At 42.8% G+C, this 19,814-nt stretch overlaps 1 protein-coding gene across 3 annotated transcripts in view; it reads left to right on the forward strand.

Annotated features, from left to right (window-relative positions):
- COL15A1 (collagen type XV alpha 1 chain) overlaps positions 1-19,814 on the forward strand; it is a 265,933-nt gene that overhangs the window by 219,924 nt on the left and 26,195 nt on the right. For 2 of the 3 annotated variants that reach the window (XM_030551564.1, XM_030551563.1), the window contains exons 28-33: positions 3,605-3,658; positions 3,922-3,981; positions 8,053-8,121; positions 8,531-8,572; positions 13,444-13,486; positions 17,867-17,956. In XM_030551564.1, coding sequence (XP_030407424.1) covers positions 3,605-3,658; positions 3,922-3,981; positions 8,053-8,121; positions 8,531-8,572; positions 13,444-13,486; positions 17,867-17,956 — 358 coding nt within the window. The remainder of the gene's footprint in view (positions 1-3,604; positions 3,659-3,921; positions 3,982-8,052; positions 8,122-8,530; positions 8,573-13,443; positions 13,487-17,866; positions 17,957-19,814) is intronic. The other variant, XM_030551565.1, reaches the window with a different exon arrangement.

A 19,814-nucleotide genomic window follows, 5' to 3' on the forward strand; every position in this document is an offset into this window, starting at 1 on the left:
AAGGGTGCCCAAATTTATAAGTATCTGTCCTCTTTTTGGTGCATCTCTTGTGTACGTACTTGATGTGAAAGCTTTTCCATCGCAAGAACTGTACCACAATTCCATAGGAGGAAGAGTTGCATTTTTCCAACACAAAGTCTAGCAGCTAGCAATAAAAAGAAATTAATTTGTTATTCTCTTTAAAATGCAGATTCTTTACTGGAGCATTAAGCAAAGAGGTCAGGGATCTCTAGGAAACCAGCCAGCATTTTGTCATGCAATGAATCTCTTTAATAATTTCCTCCCCAAACCATCTAATTCCTGAATGCAATCACATGTGCAAGTATCTTTCCATGCAACGCCTCCATAAGAGCACCTCTCTCATAGCAAAAATATGATAGTGCTTAGCTGGAGTCAGTTGTCATCTATACAGTAGTTTATAAAAAAAAAATCCTTATGGACCACACAAATTGAAGATGTATATCCCTTTTCCTATATGGAGACACTCTTATCCAGATCAATTTCTTTGTCCAAATCCCTCTCCCATCTTTTCATCTGGGTTGTTTTCCTAACATCTTTCTCAGTCAAATTTGTATGTATCTTAGAAATTAGAATTTAAACCCTTTGTTCCAGCTTGTCCCTTGGCTAAACGTTTAGAAAGAACTGCCTCATATCCAGATTCCACAATAAAACATTTGACTTGTAAATACTGAAAATGTAGGATCTTTATATTATACATACCTCTTGGTATGATTTCAAATCAGGACCAGGAGCAACTGTTGGTATTGAATAATCCTGGCTCTTCCCCACAACAAATAGTCTGATATTTTTAGGGATACATTCCTAATTATTATCTAAATTAGCTAAGGCAACAGGAATTTAGAAAATTTGTCTAAAACTGCTAAGGTGGTCTGGATGAATGGGTGATTATATTTTTTATTTTTGGCGACAACCCCTAATGCATGATATGTAGGCCTGTGTGATCTTTAGACAGCACAGTTGTTAATGTAGGGCTGTTAGGTATTGGAGGAACCACTCTAGAGGTACCTGTGGCATCCCTTATTCACCACTGTCATATAATTATGATATATTTTGTACAAAGTATGCCTTATGAGGTATCATTCTAACAGTCTTGATCTGCTAGACATTGATATATCGTTGGATTGTATGTGCTATCATCGTATGTGAAGCTATGAAGTTTGGCTATGTATGTGCTACTGAAACATGTGAGGTTGAGAACACCCATAAGCAGTCTTTCAGGTACAACAGTAAAAAGGCCAAACAATGTTAATGGCATATTGAGGAAATATACACAACCACAAAGATTACCCCAGGAACTGTGTACAATAGAAACCTTTCAGAGATAGCACTACACAGCGGGAACTTTTTGACCCAGGTCACAGCAAAAGAGCTTTCCAGCAAGTAGAAAGAAGATATAAAAGGGGGGAATGATATCATAATGATACCTCATTCTTCCTACAACAACACACCTGAAAGTACTGGAGGAAAAAGACTGAACTGGGTGGGAAGTGTTGGTCCCAGGCAGGAAAGAAAGAAGCCTGCCTGCGGATGTAAAAGCTAACCTGCTTCTATGTACTGTCTAACTGGGTGAGACACTGCTTGATTCAAATACTAACTAGTACATTAGGCCTAGACTGTGGTTTTGCTTTATTTCTGATGGTAATCTACTTTGATCTGTTTGCTATCACTTAAGAGCTATCTTTCTGCAATTAATAAATCTATTTTATATTTTACCTAAAACACTATGTGTTGTTTGAAGTGCAAAGGGGATAAATTTCAGCTCATGAACAAGAGTTGGTGCACGACCACTTTCCTTTGTAGAAATGGCGAACTAGGTAATAAATTCATACTGGTCAGATTTTAACCATGGCAGGAGAGTATAGCTCTGGGGTCTTAGGCTCAGGAGATGAGAGTATTTTGGTTGTAGTTTCTCTATGTGGGTTCATGAGTGGCTGTCCAGAACACTTATGAACACCGCTGGGTGTGGGGCCTGCCAATGGAAGTTGGTGTGAGTGCAAGCTTGGAAGGTTTTGCAGTATGTCACAATATCACAGTGCAAGAGGGAACCCAGATTGGTAAGACAGAGGGCTCAGCTGTATCTCAGTTCCAAGTGGCACCCTGGGGCCATCACAGCACCATTCTCAGATTCTGAGGGTTCTATACACACACACACACACACACACTCTCAATACCAGCCACCTGCTGCAGTTAAAAATGTTTGCAAGAATGCTAAAACAGAGGTGTCCTTCTGCTAATATAAATTGGAAAAGAAAAGAAAATCCAAAAGTTGCTACATATTCAGAATGGTGGTAGTTACTCTTGAGGTTTCATTCAGCCTGGTGGAAAAAGGTTAGCCTGTGGTCTTTTCAACTCTGCTGTTTGATGTGAATGGACTTGTTGCTGGCTAGAGTTTTTACTGGTGGAAGTTGACACTTAGAGGTTGCATGTTGCTGGACTCCTACAGCTGGGAGTGTGGAGGAAGCATGGGTTTCTTTGTCAGGCATGATGACATCACCTGGCCAGTGTTCAGCAATCACCAGCAGCCATGGTCACTGGGGTGTGTAGATGTGCACTTCATCACTCATGGTACAAATCAGCTGGAGAACTCTTACTTTGCAAAACCCAGTGTCCTTTTATTTCCCTGTGTCCGTTCCCACCACCATCTATATACAACTCTATGTAATTCAATAGGAGTTCGGTAGCCATCCAGGGGACAGCTAGTTCCTGTTGCTAGCTAGGAGCAGCAGTTCCTCACACCTTACTCCTCCTGTTCCCCCCCGCCCTTTCCACTTCCTTCCTGCTGGCTTGATAGGCCTTCTCCCCAGCAGGCTCAAAGGTGATTACTCTTCGGCTCCTTTAATGAACCACACCCTGCCAGCTCCAGTCAGTCCCCTTGATGGGAGCTGTACTAGCAGCTTCTGAGATAACAGGGGCTGGTTCAGTGCCTCGTAGGCCAGCACCCTGTTACAGGGTCCAGTTAGGTCACCTTTATGTAAACAAAGATTCTCCCCGTTCCAGTAGTTTTGTGCTTGGAAAGTCCACAGATTGAAAAATATAGCCAGTCAGGAGGTCTGTGGGGTTTTTTGAGACATTTGAGGTCAGTATAGACATTTTTTCAATCACTCTAAAAAGTCCCCACTCAAAAATAATTTAAAAAATGCAAGACTAGCAGAAAGTTGGCATAGAAATCATAGGAAAACACCCATCACACATTCACTCAAGCAGAGAGAAACAGTTCCTGTTCCATAGACAGATGCTTATAAGTTCCCCTTTATAGTTTGGTACTTGACAGCTCAGCTTTGAACATTTTGGACACACAAAAACTGTGTGAAATTTAGACTTTGACAGTGAGAGCAAAGAATCTTGTCCTCCAAAGATCACAATCTTGGAGTTCCATTTTTATATGCAGACCTGTCTGCCTCACATCTGTACTCTCAGAATAGTTGCTGAAGGGAATTAGTCTGCAGACAGGGAACCTTTTTTAAAAACACATTGATGTGCTTTCAAAATGACCAAAACATGAGTCACTGTCATGTTCCATATAGAAACTTTTACATTTTGCTCCTTTTCTCAGCTAATCACGTGCTTTCTATTTTCTCTCCAGGGACCAGTAGGACCTTCTGGACCTAAGGGAGAACTTGGTATTCCTGGACGACCTGTACGTGTTAGGGTCTTTCAAATGTGGGGGAGGGATAGCTCAGTGGTTTGAGCATTGGTCTGCTAAACCCAGGGTTGTGAGCTCAATCTCTGAGGGAACCACTTAGGGATCTGGGGCAAAAATCAGTACTTGGTCCTGCTAGTGAAGCCAGGGGGCTGGACTCAATGACCTTTCAGAATCCCTTCCAGCTCTATGAGATAGGTATGGAATAAAAATAGCAGTTTACTTCTGTACAGAAACTAAAACTTTTCTCTTCATTTCAGGGCCGCCCAGGATTGAATGGACTGAAAGGTGTAAAAGGTGAACGGGGTGTAACATTATATGTAAGTTCTGCAGTGGTACTGAAATTCACTGTAAACAGGAATATAATCCCATGTCAAGGCTAATAGATATGAATCTATTCTAGGAATAAAACCAGCTTGCAATACCTAGAAATGCTAACATGATCGTTCTGTTTCTCCTGATAAATAATAATAATTCAGCCCCAATTTCTGTAATCCTAACTCCAGCTGAGCAGTATGTACTTGTGTGAGTAGTTCTAGTGACTTCAGTGAGGCCTTGGCTACACTGGCGCTTTACAGCGCTGCAACTTTCTCGCTCAGGGGTGTGAAAAAACACCCCCCTGAGCGCAGCAAGTTACATCACTGTAAAGCGCCAGTGTAAACAGTGCCCTAGTGGTGGGAGCGCGGCTCCCAGCACTGTAAGCTAATCCCCAAGGGGTGGTGGAGTACCTGCAGCGCTGGGAGAGCTGGGTGGCGCTGTGACCACACTCGCACTTCAAAGCACTGCTGCGGGAGCGCTTTCACGGCAGTGCTTTGGAGTTGCAAGTGTAGCCATATCCTACACTCACATAAGTGCCACTCTTGGTAAGTAAGTGTGGCTCAGTTAGGCCCATCTTGGGCTTCATCTTTCAAACACTCCCTACCTAACTGTGCTTGCTGCCACAAGTTGTCGGGGGGACGCTACAAACAGTACACAGATAATAAGTGTGTGTAGGATTTGCATGCTAAATATTCTACAATTGTTGAATTCAAAAATGCTTTTGAGCTTGATAAACAAAAATCCTGATTCTGCAACCCTGTTTGACACTGGGTAGCGCTCATGCAAGTAGTCCATCAGCAAGTGCTACTCAGCTTAAGCATTTCCATTTCCAGAATAGCATTTTCCATTTCCATAGAACATCTGGTATCATAATTCTTATCAGAGTTCTTAGGATGTGTCTATGCTAGAAAAATTAGCACTGGTACATGTATTACTTTAGTACCAAAAACAGTGCAGCTACTTCAGTACTATGCTATTAGGGAAGACAAGGTGCTGGTAGTCCCACCACACATACACACACTCTGAGCTCTGTGTACACCAGCACAGTACACTGTTGCTTTACTAGAAAAATCTGTACCAATATTGTACAAAAGACCTTATATGATCAAGTTCACATCAGAAATAGTATCCTGGTTCATTACACTGTTGATGGAATCTGTTATATTTCAATTGACTGTATTTTAAATAAGTTCTATTGTATTATGAAATGCCCTTCTGGAGTAGCTTGTTTAAAAACTATTCTGCACCAGGTTGAAATCACAAGTGTGAATCCTTCACAATAGATATGAGTGCAAATTATGTTAATGTCTTCGCTTGTCAAAAAGAAGACAGAGAAATGGCTTGATTGGTGTACCTTCCTGGGGAGAAAATACCAGGTACTAAAGAGCTTTTTCATCGAACAAAGAAAGGCAAAACAAGAACGAGTTGCTGGAAACTGAAGCCAGACAAATTCAAATTCGAAATTAGGCGCAAATCTCTTACAGTGAGAGTGATTAACAGACTACCAAAGGGAAGTGTTGGATTCTCCAGCTCTTGGAATCTTTGTCGAGACTGGATGTCTTTCTGGAAGACATCTTTTAGCTAAACATAAGTTAATGCACTCAATGCAGGGGTTACTGTGTGAAATTCTGTGGGCTGTGATATAGGAGATCAGATTACATGACCTAATAGTATTTAAAGCCAGAAGGGACTATGGATTTGTTCCATTTCTATCAGATGAGAGGATCTCATTACCAGGTGCAACTGTTCTAAATAATTTGAGTTCTCATATGTTAGCCAACATAATCAAAGTGTCATTCATTTAGATGGACAGAGAAGTCAGCTATAGCAGCAGACAGGTTCATAATCTCTGCCCTCTCCTCCTCTTTCCACATCCATCCATTATGCCCCTCTGTATCCCTCATTACAGCCTGTAGTATCTTTCCTGCTTAAGCAGCAAAGAGTCCTGTGGCACCTTGTAGACTAACAGACGTATTGGAGCATGAGCTTTCGTAGGTGAATACCCACTTCGTCGGATGCATCCGACAAAGTGGGTATTCACCCACAAAAGCTCATGCTCCAATACGTCTGTTAGTCTATAACAAGGGTCCCCAACACGGCGCCTGCTGGGGCATCTAAATGCTCCTGCATCCTGGCCGGCGGTGGAGCATCCGCCAAAATGCTGCCGAATTTCTGCGGCATTTCAGCGGTGAAACCTCTTGAGGACGCCGCTTGCTGCTGACAAGTGACGTCATGGAGAGATATCGCCACCGAAATGCCGCAGAAATGCGGTGGCATTTCGGTGGATGCCCCACTGCCGCCACGGTCTTTTGTCTGGCGCCCGCCAGACGAAAAGGTTGGGGACCACTGGTCTATAAGGTGCCACAGGACTCTTTGCTGCTTTTACAGATCCAGACTAACATGGCTCCCCCTCTGACACTTTTCTGCTTAGATGCCTAATGAAGAGTGTTATTCCAATGTAGCAGTGCTAGTAGGGAGCTGGGGGTGGGGATCCGTCAGGGACCAGACCCAGTGTGTGGACACAGGGCCTCCACATGGATATAGCATTCAGTGTTATAGGTTGGGCTGGATTCTACATTCAGTTATGGTGGTGTAAATCCAGAATAAGTGCACTGATGTCAGTGCAGTAGCCCATTGTTAATAGTGCAGTTCCTGAGTGTGTAGTGTGCTGGTTGTAGCCAATGATTTTAGTTTATTATTCATTTATTGTGTAATGTTATGATTAATTAATATGTGATATTACATATATTCATTTTATGTTAATTAGAATGAATTTGTAGGATTATAAAAATGTAAAATTGATCAGTATTTAAAGAAACCAAGTATTAGACATAAGTAAGACAAGCTAAAATGCAAAAACCCGTAGGTTGAGGCCTGCAAGACTTTAGCTTAGCTATTTTAGGTCTTGGAGACAAGAAGTAATAACTCAAGCCAATGACCAAAGAATAACCCAATGCCCTAAAAATATGGGAAAGGGGGTACCAGGTGGTAATATTGTGCAAAATTGCCCAAAAGATTAATATTAGATCATAAAAATACTGTAAAGGCGTATCTGTCTCTGACATGTGTCTTAAACCATGGGATAAAAACAAAGGGAACTTACACAGTCTATAGAAAATTGAGGTCCCTTAAGTTTCCAGGGAACACAGACCAATAAGAGAAAAGAGAGTTGACACTTTTATGAACATGCCCAGAATGTAGATATAAACAGGATTACATTACAAAAAGGGATGCCCAGAATGGGAAAATTGGGCTCCCTATGGGAGACTCCAGCGGGAACCATTCCTCTACTAATGATCAAGCATGAGAGACACATCAGACCCTAACACTATTGTTAAGGATGTGAGTATAACTATATTTGTAACTTGTGCATAGGTCTGTATAGAATTTCTATATGCTTGGGTAATCATAACTTACTTATAAACTAAACTAAACTTTGTACTGGTAAATGTATGTGTGGTCACTACCCTTGGTCTTTATGTGTTTCTAAAAACTCTAACTCTAAAGCAAGTAGCAAACATAACTTTCACTCTGTTAAGCTTGAACTTGTAGCTGCCAGAACCAAACCCACTGTGGCATAATACCACATTACAAAATTCACTTTAAATAACATAAAAGGCTACATGACTGAATGGTTCAGAATCTCTCTGCTTAGAGCTACGATTTATGTTACAGATGTTCTGCATTTAAATGTCCAGTTGTCTGAATGGCATTTGAACAGTGCAATTTGTAATTGTGTATGTCTCAGCAGTTTGGAAAATCCAAAGAGAGTGTTTTCTGGGGAACAAATGGAGCTTTTTTATATAATTCTGTGGTTGGTTTGTTTGTTCTGAATGCAAAAGCCTTGGGCAATTCTCCTGTCTATGAAATATTGTGGGTCAAATCTTAGAATCCACATTTTCTTTTTAAAGGTAAAAATTTGTACATGCAAGAAAATGCTCAACCTCCCTTCAGGCCAGTTAGCACAAGGCTCCATGTTCAAATTGGCCCATGCCCTTTTTCTGTCAGCTGGCACTGCAGTCTGAAAGGTTCTAACTAATAAATGTCTTTTTCTCCTTGTTTTGCCTTCCCAGGGTCCTCCTGGCTTGCCTGGGCCCCCGGGACCCCCTGGACCTCCAGGGGCTGTAATTCACATCAAAGGAGTAAGTACCTAGAGGGATTATTTGTTGGTCTGTGGGGCCTTGCTGCCATTGCAGTAATGCACAGCTCTTGAAATGGGTTGTAAGGTGAAACCTTGAAATTGTTTCAGATCGCACAGGTTTGCAGGCAGATTTCCAGCTTGTGTATATAGGACAGAACCTCCTAACCACAGATGTTGAAAGCACTCTTATTTAAGAGGTTTGCCCCATCCACAAAGGCCACCACTTGCTGGCAGAACCCACCATGCAAGAGCATTCTTAACATCTGACCCAGAAAATCCATTCAAAATGAGGAGATTTTTGTATTGTGGAGGGTCCTTTGCCTGTCATCTTCTATTAAATCTGAATATTTATTTGCTATATCATCATCATCTTTATTTACTGAATTCATTTTCCTCCACATTTTGAATAGACAGTTTTCCCAATTTCTCCCAGACCTCACTGCAAAATGCCAGTAAGTTATATACAGACCCTGCTTTTACCAAATTACATTGATATATGTAAGTGCATGGCCATGAGAACAAGTGACACAAACATCTCTGTGCATGTTTTAGCTCTCTTCAGTCTCTACTTTTGCTTTGCTATCTGCCTTGGTAATGTCATATGTCCAATGTACACAATGAAGTAGGATCAAGGCTTTAAGATAACAGAGTATTTTATATTCTCAACAATGAACGCCTTGTAGAATGCATGAGAGGTATAAACAACATTGTAAACTTTTGGCTTAAAGCTTTGTAACATTGTTCTTTTGTTTGTCGACCAAAGATTAGAGACAAAGGGAGTCTAAAAAAAATAAGAATTGTCTTTGGAAAGATGTGTTTCTATTGATTTTTTTTAAAGGAGGTGGGAGGAACTTTTATTTCTGTTACTGCTTGTACAATACCTCTCAGGCAACAATCAGAATAAAATTGTCTAGTCTCTTTAAATGCCAGGACATGTAGAGCATATATCAAACAAACAAAATCTTCTTTTGCCCTACTTGGATTTACATTCCAATTGTTCCATCCACATGCTATGACATCTTGCTCAAGTCACCCAGAACCGTCACAGCAAGAGCGACCTTTGCTCTTGCTGAGCTGTGTGCCAGCTCCTGGACACATCAGCTTGTGTGCTTTGCCAGCAAAATTTTCAGGACTCTGCCATCTAAACCTTGCCTTACAGGTAACAGTGAACACCAGTTCCCAAGTTCCCAAGAGACGTCCCCTTGCAGTGTCCAGTCCCTCTCATTGGACAGTCGCAGAAGTTAAGTTTGCTGCCTGCAAAGAGACAGAGCCCACGTCAACCAGTTAGGTTAGCTGAAGACTCACGCTTCACTTTCATAACCAGCACTGAGATGGTTTTGTTTTTCAGTTTCTTAACAAAGAGCACAGGTTTGAGTGATTTCAGATGAGAAAGAAAGAGACATGAAAGGTTACAAACAAAACAAACCACACTTTCTAGTGACTAAAACTAACTTCAAGTTACACTCTTTGTCTAAGCAGGTTTCTCACCTATAATCAGTACCCAGAAACTTTAGTCCACTTGGCTGAAGGATCCATCTTTCTCGGTTTCAAGAGCTCTGTCCTCAGATGGTGGATGCCAAAATGACTTTCTGTTTCTGCTTATATTTCCCAAAGTCCATTGTCTCTCTTTCTACAGCCAGGAAGTCTTCTTGGGTGTACAGCTTCCATCCCCCATTGTGATCGTTTCATTGTGTGGTCATCTCCCCGACTTGCTAGTTTGGTAGCTCTGTTTACCTTATATGTAAATGCAGTACCATTGTTTCTGTCCTCACCTTGCTCAATTTACATTGGAGAGACAGTCAAGCAGGTGAAACAACATTCCTTTGTTTAGAACAGACTAGGCTTATGCACTGCTTGCCAAACACATTTGAAGAAGATATTTCTATCACACATCTATTCTTTACATTCCGCCCATACTTACACTATACAGTAACATTAATGACCAGCGTGATACCTGTTTGCATATGACACCTTTAGATGACACTGTAGCAGGTTGAGCACTCGCCGCTGTGGTGCCTCCTGCGGGTCGTCCAGGAATTAGCTCAGTTCCAGCCTTGGAGTGCCCCCTTCTGTCTAGTGTCTCTCCTGCCTCAGGCCGTATGTCCCTCTTGGATCCCAGTGCCCTTTTATCTTGAGGTTCTTCGCCACAGCAGTCCCCATGCTCTGGGTCTCCCCTCCCAGAGGAACCCCTCAACCCTCTTTGCCTCAGTGGCTATTGCCATTCATCATCTAGCACCCTTTATCTGAGGCAGACAGCAGCCTGTAGTGGCCACTCATCACTGGCAAGGGAGTTGGACCAGCTGCCTCTGCCTATCCCTGGGCTGCACCTCTGCAGCCCCAGTACCTACTTAGGCCTTTAACAAGACCTCAGCCTGCGGAGTTGCCAGGATGGAGCTCCCCAGCTCCTCTTGCTTTCCCCAGCACTGTTCTGCCCCAGGTACCCTTTGCTCTGAGTCAGCTAGGTCCTTCCCACTCCAATGCTGGAGTCAGACTGACCCAGCACCTCCCTTAGCCCTTCTTATACTCACCCAGCTGGGCCCTGATTGGCTGCCTCAAGCCTGCTCATGGTTGGGTCTCCAGGCAGCCCTTTCCCAGGGCTGTTTTTAACCCCTTCCAACCCAGAGCAGGGTGACTACTCCACTATAGACACCTTTTAGAATCAGATTGACAACAGTGAATTGGGGCAACGAGTATATCAGGCCTGATGTGAGTTATATTATGGTGTGCCCTCTGCCAGCTGGCACTGAGGGGCTCCCTGGGTCACACATGCCAACTATTATTGCCTCATAAAACTCAAGGAGTGACATCCTGACCCCACTGAAGTCAATTACAAAACTTCCATTGACTTCAATGAGGCTGGAATTTCACCTAGGATGTCTGAGGAGCTGATGTGGCACTAAGGTTTAGAGGACCTCAGAGACTTTTTGTTTAGTAAATCACAGAAATTACCTCTTGTAATAAACTGTGAACAGGCCTGAGTCATACTAGAGCTTTCCTAAAGGCCATATTGTGGCAAATAGTCACTGGGCTGAGTAGGTGAGCAATGTGGGGCTTGGTAAAGGATTGTGCCTCAGGGTATTTCTACACTGCAGTTAAACACTGGTGGCTGACTCTGCTCACAGGGCTTGGGCTATTTAATTTATAGAATCATAGAATATCAGGGTTGGAAGGGACCTCAGGAGGTCATCTAGCCTAACTCCCTGCTCAAAGCTGGACTAATCCCCAGACAAATTTTTACCCCAGTTCCCTAAATGGCCCCCCTCAATGACTGAGCTCACAACCCTGGGTTTAGCAGGCCAATGTGCAAAGCACTGAGCTATCCCTGCCACCTAAAATAATACCTCCTAGCACTTATATAATGCTTTTCATCAGTGGATCTTAAAGCACTTTACCAAGGATATCACTATCATTATTCTCATTTTACAGATGGAGAAACTGAGGCACAAGATCACCCAACAGGCTAGTAGCAGAGTTAGGAATAGAACCCAGGTCTCGTATGTCTCAGTCCAGCACTCAAACCACTAGGCAACACTGCTTTAATTTGAAGTGTAGACATTTGGGCTGGGCCTCTGGGACCGTCTCCCATCCTGGAATCACAGAGCCTGTGCTCCAGCCTGAGGCCAAACATCTACAGTGCAATTAAACAGCCCCGTAGCCCAAGCCCTTGAAGCCTGAGTCAGCTGATATAGGCCCGAGTCAGCTGATACAGATGTTTAACTGCAGTGTAGACGTATTGTTCAAGAGCCGTTATGCCTCCTGCGTCAGCCTGGTGTGCAGGAGGGCTGCATCATCCGTCTGCTACAGTACATCATATTAAAACTCAACACTTTACAGTGGGTCCACTTCTCATTTCACTTATCCCAGTTTATTTAGGTTGATTTTGGAAGAGAGACCCCAGATCTATATTGGTATAAATACAATGAGACTCAATATCAATAAGAACAAAATAAGAAAATAATCTCTCCTGCCTTTAAAGAAAAATATATTAACTGGTTTTATAAACCTTTCCATATTAACGTTACTTATGAACTCAGACACAGAAAAATGACCACAAGATGTTTTTACGTTTCTATGAGGCTTTAACTACTTGTTTTTGGAATTTCATTCTTATCTCTTTCATTCCATCCATAAATTCTCCATCTTACGTATAACTTTCTTATAAGAAATTTTCATTAGATCTGCTAGGAATTTTTCTACGGATTGGCCAACTTTCTTACCAATGCCTTGCAATTATCTTCTGTGCAACCATTAAAATGACAGAAACCCACTAGAGAGCAAGAATAGTTCATTCACACAGAGGTTAAAAATCAGTGAACAGTAGCAAGAACTCTGAAAATATTTTAATTGCACTAATGACTGCCCAGATAAAAGAAATGTGTGGTTCTAAGTGCCTCTCCATGCATCTTAATATGCAAGATAGTTTTGCTCTATATTTGTGAATGACATAAAACTGCCCCAATTTGTACATACAAATACTCCGCTCCACACCTCTGTATAAGTGAATATTCGTAAGGAACTATGGACTGAATCCTGCAAGCATTCCTTGTGCGAATAGACCCACTGAAATTGCAGTGAGTGTTGCAGGACTGGACCTTTTCATGCAGCCGCTGCACAATGAGATTTTTAATATGTGAATAGGATGTAATTCATATTAATAGTAATAATTAGCATTAAGTAGTGTTTTATCCATTGAGAGCATTGTATCAACATTAATTAATCCTCTCAATATCTTTAGGCGGTAAGTTATTTTGTCTCTGTTTTACAGACAGGCAATAAGTTTGTGACATACTCAAGACCACAGCAGGAATAGAATTAGGGAGTTCCTGGCTCCCAGTCTCGTGCTTCGATCACACTTTTCTTTCTCTCAAGTGTCTTTTATGCACATGGAGCAGATAAGAAGCCATTGAATTGTGTTAATAGTTGATGAAAAGCACTGCAACCACAAACTGTTATCTTAAAAATCAAATTCTGCTCTCATTTGCACTGATGTAAATCCAGAGCAATTCTAGTGACTTGAATTGAGTTACCCTGGATTTATACTAGCATAACTGAAAGCAGAATTCAGTTAATATTGCAAAAATGCATGTTTTACAGCCCACTGAAAGCATGCTGCATGTTGAAAAACGCACAATACTGAATAAGTCTTAACTGGCTAATATTTGGACATTGGCAAGTTGACTAAAACAGCTTAAACTATTAATTATATGTACTGTGATAGCACACAAAAGCTCCAGCCAGAATCAGGGCCCTATTATGCTAACCGCTGCATAAGTATAAGATAATTTGTATAGATAATATTCTGATTATATTTCTTTGTGTGTAGGTTGGCACTGCTCATCCTGGAAACCAAGAAGCTAACATTTATGGTAAACTATTGGATTTTTTACTTCTTGTAGCAATATATTGGATCAAATATGACCCTAGTTGTAGTGACCAAAAGTCTCAGCCATCTCTTGGCTATTAGGCAATCTACACCATAAGAAATGATTTTGTGGCCTCAATTGTGTTCTTATTAAACTAGTATCCACATCCCCAAACCCACCAGCACTGTTGGTACAAATTAGTACCCTGTTGCCAGTGATCAGCATAGAGACCAAGGCGTGAATGAGCCATGGGACTGAACTATCCTTTCTCTCAGAGCTGGTATCTCTTGATCAGGGATAAGACACATAGATGTGGCTGTGTGGGGTGAGGCCACAGTCCCATTGTTATGTGTTCTCTGTCATAATCGGCTATAGAACTGTATGGAATATGCAGTCACACAATCAGTCCTCCTGTGCTCTGGGAACATCTCAACAGCAAACTCAAAGGCTAACCTGAAATTACTCTTATGGGAAGAAAACTGGATTGGATTGATTCCCAATTCAGCCAGCCCAGAAGACCCCCAACTCCTGCCTGATGAATGCTGGTCCTACTGCTCTCACAGATGACTGTGTTTGTTCTGAATGGCACAGAACATTCCCTTGGGTCAGCCAGTCAGAATGGGAAGCTCCTGCCTATGATCAGAGCTCCAGTCCCATTGCTTGGGCATCAACAGTGTAATCCACGCAGGTACTTAGGTACCTAAATCCTGTTTTTAGGCACCACTCTGAGCCACAAAACTCCCACTCAGCTGCCACCGAACCCTGTAGGTGCCTGAACTCACTCAACGTCTAAGTTTTTTTGCCTGTGGGCATACCCACTGCTGTCTCACTCTAGGCACCTATCTCCCATCTAAGCCTGGGAGTGATCCACATACTGGATAAAGAGAGGTGTTGGGTCTCCTGTCACATGTGGGGCCCAACCTGGTAGGCAGCCTCTGAGCATGGCCCCTCAGGTGAGTTCCTCCTTCTCCTCCCTCACAGCTCAGTGGCAGAGGAGAAGGAGGAAGGGCCCAGGGCCGGCGCTTCCATTTAGGCGGCCTAGGCAATCGCCTAGGGCGCCGGGATTATTGATGGGCGGCATTTTGCCAGAGGGGGCGGCAGGCGGCTCTGGTGGAGCTGCCGCAGTCATGCCTGCGGAGGGTCCGCTGCTCGTGCGACTCCGATGGACTGCCCACAGGCACAAATGCGGCAGCTCCACTGGAGTCACGGGACCAGCGCACGGGGCGGTGAAATTGCCATGGGCCTAGGGCGCTAAAACCTCTAGTGCTGGTCCTGGAAGGGCCTCTCTTATAACCCTTGGTCCAGTGGTCAGAGTATTCATCCAAGATGTGGGAGACCCCCAGTTCAAGTCCTATTTTCTTCCTGAGGGTGAGAAGAGATTTGAACAGAGACCTGTCACTTCTCAGGTGAATGCTTTCACCACTGGGCTATCTCTGGCCCAATTAATATTTAATGATTTAATTAAAGTGGAACAACTTCAATAGGAGAGATTGAGGGAACCTCATATCAGAATAGTTCATAGCCTTGTGGTTAGACTACTCACAGGCAGAGGGGGGACTTGAACCAGGGGCGTCTCTCTCCATAAGATGGGTGGACTTAGCACACATCCCTCTAGTTAGCATCTCCCACTGGCTAGCTTAGGCTGCTCCCCGCCTAGCCTGCTGGATTTGTGGATTGCAATTTGAAGTGTCTGTCTCTCCCCCATTCAGTATATTGGGAACACAGACACCTAGCTTGGGCTATGTCTACACTACTGCCTGTGTCAGCAAAACATGTGTCGCTCAGGGTTGTGAATATTCCACCTTCCTGAGTGACATAAGTTATACTGACATAAGTGGTAGTGTGCACAGCACTGTGTCAATGGGAGAGCTTCTCCAGCTGACATAGCTTATGCTGCTTACAGAAGTGGGAGGTGGGGTTTATGCTGACAGGAGAGCTCTCTCTCTCCTGTCGGCATAGACAGTCTTCACCAGATGCGCTGCAGCAGCACAGCTGCACCACTGCAGGACTGTATGTGTAGACATGGCCTCAAGCTTTGTGGATTGCAGTGTTTTTCCTGTGATTTTTCTCAGCACCTAAAAATTAAGTTTGGCAACACCTAAGTCCCTTTGTGGATCTGTGCCAAAGTAAATATCATAGACAGGATCAACCCCTCCTTAGAGCAGGAATCACTGCAAATTACCCTTGAAGAGATTTTTGAAAAGGAGAGATCAAACCACCAAAATCTCTTTCACTTGCAAGGGAAAGAGTGTTTGAACCTTTCTGGGGAGACAGAAGAAATTCTCCCCTTCCCTTCACTCTGTAGGAGGATGAGGTGAGACCTATTGAAGAGAAGATAATTTTCCAAGGCAGAGAGAGAGAGAGAGAGAGAGAGAGAAGTGTAGACATTCCCAGGGAGGGAAACAATGGTGAAGGGAGACAGATTAACAGGGAGGGAACGATACATATTGCACCCTCCTGCAGAAGTGCCCTTGGGAGGGCGACATTAGACCAGGAAGCTTTGCAAGCACCACAGGTTGGGGATTCCTTTAGTTGCTCCCCCTTAGTGGAGAGGGATTTCAGGGATAATGGAGGAAGAAGGAATGTCAAACCTGTAGAGTCCAGCAGTGAACAGGAAACTGTGCAACAGACTTTAGTCTCTGGGTCTAAGCCCCTTCCAGTCGCATTGCTGGCACTACCTCTGGGCAGCAGACATGGGCCTTGTACTTGGAGAACTGTTAAACATTCCACTGAGTCAGTTCCCATCCCTTCCATCTTGGCTCCCAAAAAGAGCCTCAACTCCTGTCCCCCATGGCATCTTGCATTGCTAATCTGATCTTTGAATCTTGCACACCATGAATGTAACTAAAAATAGGCATTAATTGTGCCCAGTTGTGTCCAATAGTCCATTAATTGTGTCCGATAGGCATTAAAATTGGTCCAAATCATAACATAAACCCCCAAAGGCTGAGAGCCACCCTCCCTGCAGATCCTCTCAAGGGGATGAATATTCCCATAAAGGGAAGGCGTTGGAATGCATTTTCCCCGCCAGCCCATGCAGGAATTCCTTAGTCACCATTAAACACTAGTCTGGGTGTGCACAGGAAAAGGGCATTGGTGCAGCCATGAAGGCAGGGCCCAAGCAAGACGGAGGTGGTTTCTGCACCAGCCTTAGATACAGATGCAATGTGTGTAAATTATAAAAGAGGCCATGGGATCTGTGTTAATATGGATCCAGTGGCACTAATACACTGCACAATTGGAGTGTAGGGTTTCAATGGCTACTCCAGCCCATAAACTGGAACAATGAAGAGTGGCCATGGAGAGGACTACACTGTAATCACATGCCTTGTCTCTGGATTTCAGGAGTGAACTTCACTGCCATACCTCCTGCCCACCACTCAGCATAGGAACACTGCACTTTGCACCTGTGTAGCCATTTACACCTGGCAAAGTAGCTGTAAAATGCAACCACATGAGAATGGAGTTGTTTGACACTCACTTTGCTCAGATGTAAATGACTACATAAGGGGCACTGTGGTGGGGAATCCAGCCGGAAAAGTCCCAGTATGTGGGAGTGAATGTCACTTGCTGGTATCAGATCCATTGAGTAAGAAGAGTGCCATGTTATCTAGTCACCTGACAGGGTAGAACTGCAATTGAAACTGGAGGTGGGGAGCAAATACATGGAAGAGAGGACGCAAACTCAACACTGATTTGAGTGCAGGTCTACCCCCTCCCCCTACACTTTCCTGCCCCACCTGATAAGGAAATCTTGCTAAAAGTTTTTATATTCTCTGAAAGAATATTGGTTTTTTTTTCCATTAGTCACACTCACTTATCACAGGCAATGAATTATAAATAGTTTTGCTGGCCTCAACAGAAGTCATTATTTATTGCTCTGTGATAAGAAATTCAAATGCCTGAGTGATTAAGCCTGCTAGAGATACACCTCTACCCTTTGATAGTGCTTTCTCTACAGTACTCTTAGGATGGTAGACCACATCAAGAAGGTATCTCAGCTGGGGTGGTCTCTGGTTTGGCTTACTTCAGGCAGGCCTGGGTCGCTCAAGACTGGGAGAGATCTCAAGACAGAGACAGCCTTACAGAGGGGTTATTTCCGGTTCTTGAGGCAAAGAGGAAATGACAGTCCTTTTGAAATGCCATGGGAAGGAGGAAGGCATCAGTAGCCATTAAACAGTTGTGGGGAAAGCTGGGGAAGCTTGTAACAAGGGAAAGGAGCCTCTAAGTTTGAATAAACTTGTTTAGAATCCTTTCCCAGAACTTTTGTGGTTTGCCCATCACTAACACGGTATCTGTTACACCATATTTTAAAATTATACTTTGCAATAACTTCCATTTGCTAAGAATGCATTTCATTTTCTGGCAATATTTTTATGGCAGGTATGAAAGGCGAACCAGGCTCCTGGGGACTGCATGGCCCACCAGGCTTAAAAGGTGAAAAAGGAGAGAGAGGCTCACCTGGACTACCAGGTATTATGAATATGATTGTAGAGCACTATATGTGCTTTTCAAGTGGGTTTATTTTAAGAGATGCAAAACATCTAATACATTTTAAAACTCATATTTATTTCCCATGCCAGACCAGGTGTTTAACTTAATCACAGTTTATTAAGGCCCTGATTTTGCAGGGTACTTAAGTACATGGCTAATTTTAAGCACTGGCATAGTCCCACTTCTGTTTGAAGTTAGGTATGTACTTAGATTCCTTGCTGAATTTGGGCATAAATCAATAAACCCTATAATATTATGGGAAACATCATCATCTTATTTGTGATTTTTTTTTTCAAATAAATGTTTAGAACTATCTGGATTGTCACAATGTGTTAAACTGCTTTGAAGGACACCAAGTCCTTTTATTTGCCTGGCATTGTCAGCCAATTGTGATGAAGTCTAGTGCCACATAATTATTGACATCTGTGTTCAGTATAAACATTTATTCGTCTTGATTATCAAAAGTATTGACACTGATAGCAGTTAATGGGGCCTGGAAACATCCTAACAGGAGTTGCCCACTAAGAATTTATTTTTATGGGAGAATTTGATATACATAGCTAATACATTTAAATTAGGGGAGTTAGATTGTTATAAGCTTCTTGGGGCAGGAACTTTTTGTTCTATGTGTCACGTACTGTACAAACAATGTGGTCTTTGTCTAGGGCTCGTAGGCAAATCTTTTCAGCCAAGGTTGCTGTTGTATTTCATAAAGTCTTCCTGTTTGTGCCTGTTTTAATTACTAGATAGTTAGAAAAAAATCAAAAAATGGAAAAGTTATATTGATGGACATTAGAAATAGTGAAACATAAAAGGAGCGCTGTAGAAATTAAGAAATATTTTCATGTGTGGTACTTATAATATTTCAGGCCTTCAATCCAGAGCTTTAGTTTTGTGACTTAAAATAACTTTACAGTTGTTATCTTTCAGAGGGCAGCTCTTCACACTAAACTTCTATTTTGACTTTTTGCCCTTCATGCTAACCTTTCTGCTGATCAGTATCACATGCTTCTAAAAAGTTTGGAGGGGCTCCCCAAACATCAGCCAACTTTTAAAATGCAGGAACTGGGTACTTCAAAGGAAAACTAAGGGTACGTCTGCAATACCTGCCGGATCGGTGGATAGTGATCGATCTATTGGGGATTGATTTAATGCGTCTAGTGTAGACATGATAAAATCAATCCCCGATCGCTCTACCATCGACTCTGGAACTCCACTGTGCTGAGAGGTGGAAGCGGAGGCGATGGGGGAGCAGCAGCGGTCAACTCGGTGCCGTCCTCACGGCCAAGTAAATCGACCTAAGATACGTTGACTTCAGTTACATTATTCACGTAGCTGAAGTGACGTATCTTAGGTCGACCCCCCCACACCCCAGTGTAGACCTGTCGTAAGAAAAAATCCTGTTTTATGAGCTACCCTACTCACACTACTTCTCACACCCACATTTTATTAAATTCATTATTGTTTTGCAAGTGCTGATGATGGACAATCACAGTGATATCATGTTCCACATACTTGTGATGTGTTTTTGGACTCTCACCAGAGATAAAGTGGGGTGAACATTACACCTTCGTTATGGTCAGGATATCACTTCCTCTAGTCTGAAGACAGAGTTCATCTTTGTTCTCTAAATAACAAAGTTCTATTTACTTAGCCTGCCTAGAGAATCCAACTGACCTTGTTGGGTTTCAGATTTTGCTAAAGGAAAGCACCACACAGTTGGTGGCCCATTCTGTTGTTGCTCTAGTAGAATATTACCATCATTTTTTGTTCTTGATCATTATAGCAGCCTAAGTATCCTCTCCCTGTAAGTCATCCTTATAGGTCATGTTGGTCT

Source organism: Gopherus evgoodei, chromosome 2, assembly GCF_007399415.2.
Source record: "Gopherus evgoodei ecotype Sinaloan lineage chromosome 2, rGopEvg1_v1.p, whole genome shotgun sequence".
NCBI lineage: Eukaryota > Metazoa > Chordata > Testudines > Testudinidae > Gopherus > Gopherus evgoodei.